Here is a 14,369-nt window from a genome sequence, read left to right on the forward strand (position 1 = left end):
GAAAAAAAAATTACTCCTAGGTAATATAAATGCCACATCAACACACAAATGGAAGGTGAACTGATGCCGTACACTCCACCCTCGTAAACATCTAACCAAGCGCTGCAAGGTTAACGGAAAGGTGCTGCTGTAAATGGAGATGACTGTAATGGGTCGTGATGCTGTTTTTAAAAACCAAGATATCCCCAAAAGAGGGTGGAGTGCACATTCTGATGTTTCCCGTCCCATCAACTCAGAACACAGAGCAAAACCCATCAGCCCCAAATACAATTTATTTTATTTTTTTAAAAAATACACCGCTAGTCCAATATGTCTAGATATAATTAATTATGTGTAACGTAGAAGTTTTGAGACATTTCCAGAAAATATTCAGATTGCGGTGAGCCTCGGGCAGACGATTTCCTGTAACTCCCAGAAGTAAGGCTGCTCACCTTAGACTCTAGAGACTGCAGCATGACATAAAGGAAGTTCAGGGCGTTTACATGTATACAGTGGTACCTCAGGTTAGATACATTTCAGGTTACATACGCTTCAGGTTATAGACTCCGCTAACCCAGAAATAGTGCTTCAGGTTAAGAACTTTGCTTCAGGATGAGAACAGAAATCGTGCGCTGGCGGTGCGGCGGCAGCAGGAGGCCCCATTAGTTAAAGTGGTGCTTCAGGTTAAGAACAGTTTCAGGTTAAGAACGGACCTCCGGAACGAATTAAGTACTTAACCTGAGGTACCACTGTACATACCAGGGACCATGGCAATCCCCCTGCGGGCAGCAGCTAATGTATCCTCCACCTACAGCGCTTCGTACAATATGAATACTGCTCCGAAAGCTCTGTCAATATTCAGCGGCAGGATGGGGAAGGGGAAAATAGAGATAGGGCCGGGGGTTGGGGGTTGGGGAGGGAGTCCTGGAAGTTCTCGGTGCACATGTAGATTATGGTTACCAGATTTTTGTCAATGAATCCGGGGACACTTTTTTTTTTTTGCAGCTGAGTAGCAACAGGGAGTCAGTAGTGGGGATGGTGAGGCAAAAGACCCACGCACACATGCATATTGTATAAAGGTGCAAAGCCCTTCTTTTACAGCCTGTGAAACATAAATGCACAGTTATTTAAAAAACCGGGCAACGGCATGCCGCCTGCCTGTGACTCCCAAGCCTTCCCTGATCTCCTTCCCCCTTTGTTTTGACAGATCAGGGGAGGCTCGGGAGTCACGGGCTGGTGGCCATTGCCCAGGAGGGGCCAGCCTGGTAGTGCAGTTGGCTCTGGCTGGCTTCAGGAGCTGCTCACTGCCGTGGCACAGGAAAAATGGTGGGCACCACGGCAGCGGGCAGCTCCTGAAGCCAGCCAGAGCCAACTGAACTAACAGGCTGGCTCCGGGCTGCTGAGGCTGCCACTGCCATGTTTCCCAGGGACAGATTTGCAAATTTGGGGGCATTCCGGGGACGGAATTTGTCCAGGGACAGATTTGCAAATCCGGGGACTGTCCCCAGGAACCGGAGACGTCTGGTAACCCTAATGCAGATCTCTATGTAAAACTCCTTAGATCAAAGTGGGCAACCTTTTAGCCCCTAAGGGCTATATGGGCACGCAGGCGGTGCATGCCAGTGGTGTCCTCTAGGCATGCACGCCCACACACACTCCACATATCTCACACAAACATCATTCCCTCCACTCTTTCACAAACACCCTCCACACACCAGTGCGATATACCTAGAATTCCAAGCCTAATTCTGCAGCTACCAAGCCCAAAGTCTCAAACACAACGATTTGTTTTGCTTTATCTGTATCAAGGAGTCTGGTTAATGGCTGTTTCAACTCCGCTATAGCAAAGCAGGAGGGGAAACGCCTTCAAAAGCAGGGGTCCCAATGGCAATAGCCTCCCAGGGCAGATTTCCCTCCACCCCAGCACAGAAGAGAACGTGTTCCTCCCAGCCTGTCAAACAGTTGTCTGGCAGGCTGAGAGGAGCATGATGTACACGTGCACCTTCTCATGATTTATATGTTGATGTCCTGGGCTCTTCCTCCCCCCCCCCCTTGCAATTGTACTCAGCTCAGCTTGGGCAACTGGCAACACTCTTTACAGAATGCTTCGGCCGGCTGCATGGGAGGCCTGTGTTGGTCACATGAGACCTGCTGGTCACTGATTGATTTAGATCATTGGGAAGGCAACCTAAGGCCCGGGGGCCGGATCCAGCCCAATAGCCTTCTAAATCCGGCCCGCGGACGGTCCGAGAATCAGCGTGTTTTTACATGAGTAGAATGTGCCCTTTTATTTAAAATGCATCTCCAGGTTATTTGTGGGGCCTGCCTGGTGTTTTTACATGAGTAGAATGCATGCTTTTATTTAAAATGAATCTCTGGTTCATAGAAATTCGTTCATTTTTTTCTCTTTTCAAAATATAGTCCGCCCCCCAAATAAAGATCTGAGGGACAGTGGACCAGCCTCCTGCTGAAAAAGTTTGCTGACCCCGATTTAGATCCTGGTTTTAAGATTTCCACAGACGTTAGAACAAATATGTGTCCAAGAATTATAGCAAAATAGCATTGAGAAAGAACTGTGTTGGAATGCCAAACATAGCAGACCTTCCCTAAATATTTTATTTCAATGGTCAACTCTCCTATTTTGACATACCATAGCTAAATACCAATTCTGGTCCCAGTTTATAATATTATTCCATGTGCTGCAAAAGCATTGCTGAAGTTGTGCTTCGGCAGTGGTGCCAAAGTATCAACCTATTGCTTTTGCAATAATATCCAAATCTCTACCCTAAAGAATGTTAGGAAAATTCCACATTTCAGTCATCAATATGTTGCATGGAATTAGGGCCTATGGAGAAAAGCACAACTTCCTGGCGTGTTAATGTTCCCATCAACCCCCATTCTTCCTACACCTTTGCTGCCACCAAAATATATACCAGACTGTCAAACCTATTTTTATTTCCCTTTGCAAAGAGAGAAGCTTTTGCATTTCTATTTGCAAGACACTCGTGTTTCTAATTGGAATCAATGAACAGAATCACGCTTTCATATGCAAAGGGAGCTTTATTTAACCTCTAGGCTCTTCTGTCTCTGAATCAGTTCCTGCTGTCTTCCTTGCCAGGTTCAAGCAAGTTATGGCAAGCTGAGTATGCAATGCCTTTTGGGTCCTCGATGGGAAGTCTTTCAAAAAATGCTCACCCTTCGCTTCATGCAGGCAGAGCAGAATATGCTGCCTTCAACAAACCCCTTTCACGATTTATTACTTAATCACTCGCAAACATACTTAACACTCATTGTCCAATTATTATCCCCAAATTGAGAGGAAATTGCAACCTGACACATCTAGAGAATTTTTAGAGCCTCCATTTCCACATAGCTGACAAGCAGTTCTAAAGTGTAAGCTCTCAAGCAAGTTGCAATGACTAAAGTGTAGTTTGTGCAGATGGAGTGCTAAAACTTCCTTGGCTTGTACAACTTCAGATTGCAAAGGCAAGCGAGGCCACAGAGGCAACAGCACACCTTCATGCTCCTCTAGGTAAAGGTAAAGGGACCCCTGACCATTAGGTCCAGTCGTGGCTGACTCTGGGGGATGGGATGCTCATCTTTCTTTATTGGCCGAGGGAGCCGGCATAGAGCTTCCTGGTCATGTGGCCAGCATGACTAAGCTGCTTCTGGCGAACCAGAGCAGTGCACAGAAATGCCGTTTACCTTCCCGCCAGAGCAGTACCTATTTATCTACTTGCACTTTGACATGCTTTTGAACTGCTAGGTTGGCAGGAGCAGGGACCGAGCAATGGGAGCTCACCCTGTCGCGGGGTTTCGAACCGCTGACCTTCTGATCGGCAAGTCCTAGGCTCTGTGGTTTAACCCACAGCGCCACCCGCGTCCCTCATGCTCCTCTACTGAAGCCCTATTTAGGAGTTCATTTCCAAATGCCTGAAGGGGCCAGTGAGAACCTCACCCTTGTCTACATCATGTCCACCACCACCAACACCCTCCCCAGCAAAAACGCGATCACCTCAGCCTGAAGGGAGCTGTTCCAGGATGCATGGAGTTCCTGATGCTGTCCTGTGCATGATGAGGGGGAAGATATAAAATCCCTGAAGCTGTTTGTTTTGCAAAAAGCAATTCTAACTGTATTACCATTATGTAAGAGTCATTTCCCTTAATTCGGAATACTTTTTTACAAGACACCATACTTTCTAAAACTTTAGCTGTACAGTCAAACCTCGGAACCCGAAAGTAATCTGTTCCGGAAGATGGTTCTATTTCCAAAATGTTTGAGTTCCTGGGCACGGCTTCCGATTGGTTGCAAAAGCTTCTTGCACTCAAGCGGAAGCTGCCTTGGACGTTCCAAGGAAAGTTTGAAAACCGGAACACTTACTTCCGGGTTTCTGGCGCTCGGGAACTGCAACGTTCGGCAACGGAGCCATTCGAGTTCTGAGGTTTGACTATATATAGAAAATATACACTTGAGGCAGGAGGACCCCAGTTTCTATGGAAGAAATCTTACCTAGCTCTCATACAACACTGGAGAAAAACACTCAAATATATTGTAGCATTAGGTCCTGTCTATTAGCAACTGCTTCACCTGGATGCACCTGAGGAAGCGACCAGATAGTAGGCCTTGCTCTACTTGCTTGGCTATGAAACTAGCTGCATGTGGCTCTTCTCCTCTCTGAACTGTCATCTTTGGGCGGGGGGCCATTCCACCGGGCTACATATAAGAGAGAGGGAGAGAGGTGAGAGTGCTTCTGTTTGAGCTGGCTATCGCAAGAATGATTTGGGAACCTTAAGAACTGGGGTCTAGATTTACCGTATTTTTCGCCCTATAGGACACACTGGCCCATAGGACGCACCTCGTTTTTGGGTGGGGAAATGAATAAAAAAAAAATATTCCCCCCCCAACTGCGGGGCTGGGGCGGGGGAAGCCCGAGCTTCCCCCGACCCCAGCCCCCAGAACAGGCTGCCGCCCTCAAGCCTTGCAAGCCCGCGGGAACTCCCCCCAGGCGTGCAAGGCTTGCGGACACCTCAAGCTTTGCAAGCCCGCGGGAATTCCCGCCGGGCTTGCAGATAGCTTCCTGAAGCCTGGAGAGCGAAAGGGCCTGCATTCGCCCCATAGGACACACACACATTTCCCCTTCATTTTTGGAGGGGAAAAAGTGCGTCCTATAGGGCGAAAAATACGGTACCTCTCTGTCCGCTTCTCCTTTATTAAAATGTGCTTGTTTCATTTTACAATATTTGCAGGACACCCTACAACAAAACGTTCAATGCGACTAACAATGTAAAGCAAAACAAGTAGGAAGCCAAAACAAAAACAAATAATAGGAAAGCAAATGTATTCTGTCTGCTATATTGTAACGTTATGGGCTGGCATTATCTTGTTTTTTTTTAATCTTTGTCCAGCACTTAGGAAACTTTACGTGTTATTTAATAACAATAGTAGTGGTGGCAGTAATAATAATAATGTTATATCTATTATTACTATATATTACTATAAATATTATTACTATATATATTTATACTCTGCCTTTTCCCCTGACATGAGTTAATATAGCTTACAGATAAAAACAAGAATTGCCAAAATATAGGGGGGGAATCATTAAAAACAAGTGAGCATTAATAGAATTAAAAATATATACATATATAAAATTTTAAAACATACACATAATTACAGCAATAACAGCACTTGTTATTAAAATAATGAATAACATAAAAATAAACATGAATGAACATTTTCATTACTTAGGAATTCACAACTTGACTGAGTGAAAGGCACATGAGTCGAAACATTAGGTACCAAATTTTAGGATTCTTCTCCACCCAAAATAAATGAAAATACTCACTGATGAGAGCAAAGTTTTCACAATTTCCTCCCTATAAAGGGATTTTTGTGGAAAGCAAGGTATTAAAGATAAAACTTATAAAACTTCGCTCATGTAGTGGGCAGTGTGAACAAATGCTCTTAAACGTGGTTTTGTTTTTCTATCTTTACAATGTGAACAGCAGATTCAGGAATAGCAACTTCTGTTATCAGAGAATTACACAAATGTCAAAGATTTGCCACTAGCCAAGGCCCATAAAGTGGAATAGTTTGTACGTGATTTGCATGTTGGTGCAATTTTACGAGGAAATAACTGTTTTCGAACCAGCATAGCATAGGTGAGCTCCTCCTCCTGAAAGCAGTCTGCTATGTAGCACTGGGCGGCTTGACTGTTGTTTGAGGAAGAGCAAGTGTAAAGCCACCTTGGCTTCACTGAAACCAGTTTCATGGTTGTTTAGGTAATAGCCATAACCCTTTGTTGGCAGGGGAGGCCTGACCCAGCATAAGGCAAAATGAAGCAGTTGCCTCAGGCGGCAGATACTGAGAAGCAGGGAGTGGACACAGATGCATGTGTTATACAGCCTGCTCCATGCCCTATACAGTGGTACCTCGGGTTACATACGCTTCAGGTTACATACGCTTCAGGTTACAGACTCCGCTAACCCGGAAATAGTACCCCAAGTTAAGAACTTTGCTTCAAGATGAGAACAGAAATTGTGCTCTAGCTGCGCGGCAGCAGAGGGAGGCCCCATTAGCTAAAGTGGTGCTTCAGGTTAAGAACAGTTTCAGGTTAAGAACGGACCTCTGGAACAAATTAAGTACTTAACCTGAGGTACCACTGTATAAGCTAGCCTGCTGTCCTCAGGTGCGGCGGAAGACAGTATTCTGGCCCCATTGTTAAAATAAGATTCAACTGCCAATCTGGCTGGCTTCTGTAAATGGCATAGGGGTAGGTGCCATCTTGTCCTTTGCCTCAGGCGGCAAAATCTCTTGATCCGGGACTACTCTTGCTCACATACGGCCTTGTCCTTTGCAATCCCAAATTTACCATAGCTAGCCATTACTACACTGAACTCCCTTTTGCTGAAGCCAGGGATTATCTACTACCTGGTTTTATGTGTAGGAGACAAAATCTAACTTTGCTATAATGAATAAAAAATGAGGTCAGTGGTTACTACATGATGTCTTGGAATAAATGGGACTCTTGAGAATCCAGCGCATGAGACTAATTTCTATTTCAGGAGTTCTGACTCTGGTAGGTGTGAGATGTGCTGCCCCTTTTTTTAATAACGAACAGAATAATAAATTTATTCAAAGTGACCCTCTGTTCTTTTATTAATGGCTGTTGATTATATCCAGGGATATTACATGTCTTAATGGAATTGCAACTTCTCTCAAGTATAATCCTTCGTTTAATAATGTTCTGAGCTCTGTATGGGCGGGAGGAATTCTACATTAACACACACACACACACACTTTCCAACACATGGATGCATACATACATACATACTCAGACCTTCATTTTTACCATGGCATACAAGGTTTTTTGGGAAGACAGAGGCTCCATAGAACATTAGCATAAAAAATGAGCCTGAAAAACAGAAAGAAGTCGGGGGGCAGGAATTCTCCCCCTGTGCCCATTTCACTTTTCAAAAGCTTCCCATCTGGCCCCTTTTTACACTGTTTTGCAGTTATTTCAGGGAACATAGAATACAAGCTATTGTTGTCACTTTTACTAATAATAGGTTTTCTTTAATCCAAATTATTGGATCAAATAAACCGCAACACAAACTACAGAACTGGTTAGGGCTGCCATAAGTTGGGGTTTTCCTGGACGCTTTACACTTAGGAATATGGGAAAAGAAAATGAAATTGAATTTTCTGAATTAAAAAATTAAAATTGAGTTTTGCAGATATGCTTCCCTAAAAGCTTTGTTTACTTTCTGTGCTGATGAGGGGAAAAGGCTTGACTGCAAGAGAAGCGCTCGTAAATTCAAGCAATCCAACCATTTTAGAGATTTGGGGATTAGAATCAGTCAGAAATTAGCTGTTTGAATGTTCAGACCGAATAACCAGTTTCAATTTTTCATTAAGTGGCCTTCAGTTTCCTTCAGTTATGAGGCTATACGCTGATCAGACAAGCTCAATAAACTACGAGCAGTGTCAAAGGTTGTTTCCAGATTAGATGTTAAACCGTGGGTACAAAGGGGATCCCTGCACAGCTATGACTCTAGTTTTCCGCATTCTAGACTGAGAAACTCAGGAGCAGGATGTTAGGGCTCCAACAAAAACCAGCCAACAAACCAAGTGTCACTCAGTGAAATACAAGAGAAGACACAACAGTTCTGTCACAATTGACAAAGAACCATTCTCATGCACGTGCATCAAACACACCCCTAAGCTGTTTATAGCAGAGCATCCTAAAAGCGCTAAACTCCTCCAAGTTCCAGGCTGAGCGGTGGCAGCGTTATCAATATAACACATTTTCCAATGTGTTTTTAAATGCTGTCTTAACTTGTAAAGTGTATCAAATAAGAAACTGGTCCCTTTCCTTAGACAAGGGCGTTAAAGGGAACACCTATAAATATACCCTGCGGCTCCATGCTGAACTAGCAATAAGGTCGCTGAGTCATTTTATCTCATATTAACAACAACAAAAGTTATGTTTTGACACAAGAATGAGACACAAAGCAGTCATTTCATTACCTCTCTGGAACTGGGAGCTTGGGGCAAAGCTTGGCAGCCCTTAGATCTGTAGTGTATTCAGATGGCTTTAGTTCATAACTACACAAAGTGGAGCCTGTTTAAAGAAAAAAGAAAAAAAATGGAAAACATGACTTGAGGAGGAATGATCCACTATGTCCACTGATATTACAAGCATGAACAGCTTTAGCAGCAGGGAAGCTAGATCTACAAAATACCATTTTTTCAAATATAAAGCCTACCCCCCAAAAAAGCCTAGTTCTCCCCAAGAAAGAACTGGTGTAGTAGTTTACACCTGCAATAGCTGCCCACCCGCCTCTACGAATAAAGAGAATCAGGATCTAACCCAATGGATCAAAAGATTATGGAACTCTCCATTCCGCTAGCTGAGTTTGAGCCCCATAGCTAGTGGAGATAAATCAGCATGGCTCTCCTAAATAATGCCACCCTCTGTGAACTGAAGCAAGCCACCGAATCCCATAGCTTTAAACTTGTATCAAGGGGTGACAAGTTATAAGCAGGAATGGCAGAAGGGCATTAAACATTCATGCCGCAGAGCTCACAGTAGATCAGATTTTTTTTTATCACTGTACATTTTAAGTGTGCTCCCTTTTATCAGCTGCAGAGCCCATGGGCCTACTGTGTCTGTCTGGAGGCAGTTGCATTTCTGGGTTGCAAGAAAGCCGCTGAAAAGGCTTCCCTGAGCAGCACGGTCTCTGAGGGGAAGAAACGGAGAAGGCACAATCTATTTGCACATTCAGAGCTTGTTGTCCTGGCAGTTCTCAAACTTTCGCATTTCCACTGAACTCTTTGGACTCTCCAGCAACCGCTCAAGAGAAGTGGATTTCAAACTCCGTGACCTTTTGGAAACCCGTTCTGTAGCTACTGTATTTTTCGCTCTATAAGACGCACTAGACCATAAGACGCACCTAATTTTTGGAAGAGGAAAACAAGGGGGGGGGGATTCTGAATCGCAGAAGCAGCGATCCCGCTGGCTGTCCTGGCTTCTTGCTTGGCCGCGTGCAGCCTCTCCCGGGCAGGGGATGAATGCTCCCCCAAGAGCCGCGCTCCCTTTAAAGAGCGTGCGGAGTGTGTGTGCGGCTCTTGGGGGCTTTTCCCCGAGGAGAGAGAAGGGCAGCCGTCCACGCGGCTCTTTAAAGGGAGCGCTGAGCAGAGCCTCCCGCCTACATTCACTCCATAAGACGCAAACACATTCCCCCTTACTTTTTAGGAGGGGAAAAGTGCGTCTTATAGAGCGAAAAATACAGTATTTATCAGTGCAGGAACCACTACACCGAAACCCTGCACACTGCAGGTAATTCTGACAGTGGCATAGTGTGGGGGTAGCCACGGGGGAAGTTGCCCCGGGCACAAAATTGTTTGGGGGTGCAAAATTTCAACACCCAGTGCTGCCTCAATACAACAATTAGGCCATTGAATGTGCATGCTTACCATTTCCTTCCCTCTCACACCCCAATCCACATGGCCCTGGGCACTGGCAACCCACACTATGCCACTAGGCACTTACTGGGGTGCATTCTCCATTTCCGGGACCTACCAGACTTTCTGGGGCTACAAAGAGGGCAACCTAAAGCAAACCCACCATTCTCCATGACCTGTGCATTTTGGTCGAAGATTGGTTATGGTGGACAACTTAATTTTTGCCGTTGCTGATGTTTTTCTGGAAGAATCTTGATAAAACCCCTGAAACATGGTCCTAGAAACATGGTCCTAGCTACTGACCGCACACGAATTTACACATGACTTACCAAACAGCTTGTTCATATTCATATTTTAAGAATTATTGGAAAATACTTAGTTATTTAAATTCCTCTTCTGACAGTGAACCAACTCTGCTGAAGCATATTCACAACTAAGCTTTACCAAGAAGGAATGAGGGAATTGTCATCACATGCCAACATTTCCTTCTTTTTACAAGATCACAGATTCCTTTGAAATTATTCCACAGTTTTCAAACTCCTGACTCAAAACTAGCTTCACAACAGAGGTTAATACAGAGAAGAATTTTTTTAAAAAATTATAGCAGACAAAAGTTGTACCAGAATACTGCAAAGAAATCATTTTTTGACCAGGTAAAGACCCTAAACCCTAGCTACCGAGACACAGAAAATTGGGCCGGGGGGAGGAGAATATCAAAAATAATGGGAAAGTTTATGGAAAATCTTTGCAAGGCTTGTGATCTTCAAGTCATCAAAAAGCACCTGTAGGTTGAGCTTTTCAGTACAGTGGTACCTCGCAAGACGAATGCCTCGGAAGACGAAAAACTCGCAAGACGAAAGAGTTTTTCGTTTTTTGAGTTGCTTCGCAAGACGAATTTCCCTATGGGCTTGCTTCGCAAGATGAAAACGTCTTGCAAGTTTGTTTCCTTTTTCTTAAAACCGCTTGAAGAGGTGCAGTTGCGACTTGACCATGCTTCGCAAGACGAAAAATTCGCAAGACGAAAAAACTCGCAGAACGAATTAATTTCGTCTTGCGAGGCACCACTGTATAAGAAACGGTCCAATTTCTCCCACTTCTTGACAATCCCTCTGTACATTTTTAATGGACTTGAAATGTACTCAAAAGTGTTTTCTGTTCACTTTGTGATAGGCAGTCGCTGATGTAAACACGATCCATTAAGAAAAGGTACCGCCACTCTCAGCAGCCCAGCACATTGTTTCAAGTTTCTTTCCCCCACGAAGTCTTTTTATATTGTCTCTATAAATGTACATGACAGCACTGACAGATACAGACAGTCCTAGGCTATTACGAAGGACGCTGAAGAAGACCCCCACACAATACCACTGAACCGTGAAATATCAAACCAAAACATCTTATGTATCCATTACAACTTCTCAAAATTGCATTTCTGTTGAAATGACAGCTTGGGGCTACATGCCATCTGGCAAAAATCCAAAGGTTAAAAGAAGCCTCCATAGCACCTTTGACTACTTCTCCTAGGCAACGACCCCATTCACACTTACCGTATTTTTCAGTGTATAAGGCAATGCTTTTTGCTAAATTTTGTTAGTCAAAAATTGGGGGTCATCTTATACATGGAACAATACGGTATTTCCTTGATCTTCCCACGGCTGCCGTGAAAGCTTCTGCTTCAACTCAGCGGGCAGCATTGGTGTCCTGCAGAAAGCTCAACAACTTTGAGTAACTTCTTAAGTTCTTAGTTATGGATTTTTAAAAAAATAGAGGTCATCTTATACATGGAAAAATACGGTACTTATGAGAAAATATGGCAGAAATTAGCAGGGTTTGCTTAAAATAACCCCATGCCTAGGACTGATTTGGTACTAAGAATTGCCTTCGGTGACAATTTCTTGGCTCTGATATTAAATTTGATTGGCTTTGATTAAATTTGACAAGTTAAATTTAATTAAAATGCAACTGTTGTTCACCTTGGGATACTCAGGTCTAGATAATGCCGTACTGAATCTAGCATAGATTTAAGCCTCTCTCTTCTTAAACCAGCAGGCTCTGTAATCATTTTCTCTAGAGACAAATACAACTCAGTTACTTAGACATCGGTAGCATATCTTAACATCTCTAAAGGATTTTCAGTAAACCAGAAGCATGGGATATGTAGACTTGTCACTTAAGACCGATTCTCACAACTCCCACTGAAAGTTTCAAACTATCTTAGGTCACAGAGAAACCTTAAAGGTGGCTCTGCAGCCAAATCCAGGAGTCAAAGATGCAATTCATTCCGTTTCAAGTCTCCATTGGTGGGAAAATTGCTGAAGCCACAACAGCTCAATTTAACATGGATCAAAGCAAGAAAGTGATTATATGTTGTTGTCGTTTAGTCGTGTCCGACTCTTCGTGACCCCATGGACCAGAGCACAACAGACACTCCTGTCTTCCACTGCCTCCCGCAGTTTGGTCAAACTCATGCTGGTAGCTTCGAGAACACTGTCCAACCATCTCGTCCTCTGTCGTCCCCTTCTCCTTGTGCCCTCCATCTTTCCCAACATCAGGGTCTTTTCCAGGAAGTCTTCTCTTCTCATGAGGTGGCCAAAATATTGGAGCCTCAGCTTCATGATCTGTCCTTCCAGTGAGCACTCAGGGCTGATTTCCTTAAGAATGGATAGGTTTGATCTTCTTGCAGTCCATGGGACTCTCAAGAGTCTCCTCCAGCACCATAATTCAAAAGCTTCGATTCTTCGGCAATCAGCTTTCTTTATGGTCCAACTCTCACTTCTATACATCACTACTGGGAAAATCATGGTTTTAACTATACGGACCTTTGTTGACAAGGTGATGTCTCTGCTTTTTAAGATACTGTCTAGGTTTGTTATATACGCTTCAGGTTACAGAGTCCGCTAACCCAGAAATTGTACCTCGGGTTAAGAACTTTGCTTCAGGATGAGAACAGAAATCGTGCTCCGGTGGCGCAGCGGCAGTGGGAAGCCCCATTAGCTAAAGTGGTGCTTCAAGTTAAAAACAGTTTCAGGTTAAGAACGGACCTCTGGAATGAATTAAGTACTTAACCCGAGGTACCACTATTTATTGTACCTATGTATGAAGCAGAAAGTCTGTAAAAACTCAATTACAAACCTTAAACTAGAAATTTTCTCATTTCTACAAGGCAGACAAAATGTTTCCCGTTAAATAAATCAGATTCCAATGTATTTTAATTATGAAAACTTAACTAAGTCTCCCCTAACAATAATGTCCGTAAGAAATCTTTCAGTGAAATTCCTTTTTTCTTGATTACTTTATCAACACGTTCAATGCACCCAGTGGTTTGTCCCAACCCTCAGCGCTTGCATCTACTTTCTGGTACACTTACTTCAAACACAAGCAGTTGCCCCCGCAAGGTCACACAAAGTGAAGAGAGATTAGTGTGTCTTTTCTGATAAAATCCAATGCCTTGGTTTAGGATTAGCGTGCTAATGCTAATTTAAAAACCTGAGAGGGCTGGCAGAGGAGAGCAGAACTCTGAGGGAAGGGGAAGCTTTTTAAAATAAGAAGAGAAATGGGAATATCACATTATTAAAGAAGCATTTTTCAGCAAATATTAATATTGTTCATTTGTCACATGAGTCAGAAATACTGGTTTTGGGTTAGCAGAACATGCTTATTCTCACAGAAGGCTGGGCATCTCCTGAATCAGGGGAGATGTAATGGGTTTAGGGGTTGCTCGTGCGTAAGTTGCCGCCACTCCTGGCGAGGTTACCTGGTTGAACCCTTTCTGACTGAACAGCCTCCAGCATCGTGACTGTCTCAGTCGCTGGCAGAATCCGTCAGTGGGCGTTTCTTGAAACTTTTCCAGCATAAAAGTTGTTTTACGCCAAGTCACCTCCTACTCTCCCTGCGCGGAAGTCTTCTGCGCAGGGAGGGTGTGGGCAACGGAGTACCCGTACTCTCTCTACTGGTCTCCGGCGAGGAGTCTTGGAGCCTCCTCTCTGATTCCCCCATCTGCCCCCCCTTCTCCACTGGTGTTACGCTGATTTCCTTCCCCAGCAGATGGGCTGCCTCTCTCCCTACTGGGACCCTCTCCGGCATCCCTCCGGAGCCTTCCCTCCACCTCTAGCTCCGATGGCAGTTCCCTGACAGGAGACTATCATCATCATCAGGCTTCCTCAACCTTGGGCCTCCAGATGTTTTGAGACTACAGTTCCCATCATTCCTGGCCACTGGTCCTGCTAGCTAGGGATCATGGGAGTTGTAGGCCAAAAACATCTGGAGGCCCAAGGCTGAGGAAGCCTGATCATCATCATCTGTACACCTCCCTATTCCTGTAGATCTCAGGATGGTTCATAACATAAAAAAGATGCACGAACTAGGGAGAGAGCCTGTTTGGGATAGGTTGTGTCCCTCTGCAGGAACAGGAATGTAGCCTGAGGAT

The 14,369-nt window shown here is 44.2% G+C and overlaps 1 protein-coding gene across 2 annotated transcripts in view; it reads right to left on the minus strand.

The window, feature by feature from the left end:
• Positions 1–14,369, minus strand: part of SLC44A1 (solute carrier family 44 member 1) — an 89,119-nt gene that overhangs the window by 37,604 nt on the left and 37,146 nt on the right. For both annotated transcript variants that reach the window (XM_082204804.1, XM_082204803.1), the window contains exon 5: positions 8,510–8,603. In XM_082204804.1, the coding sequence (XP_082060930.1) occupies positions 8,510–8,603 (94 nt within the window). The remainder of the gene's footprint in view (positions 1–8,509; positions 8,604–14,369) is intronic.

Source organism: Podarcis vaucheri (assembly GCF_965113315.1).
Source record: "Podarcis vaucheri genome assembly, chromosome: 17".
Taxonomy (NCBI): domain Eukaryota; kingdom Metazoa; phylum Chordata; class Lepidosauria; order Squamata; family Lacertidae; genus Podarcis; species Podarcis vaucheri.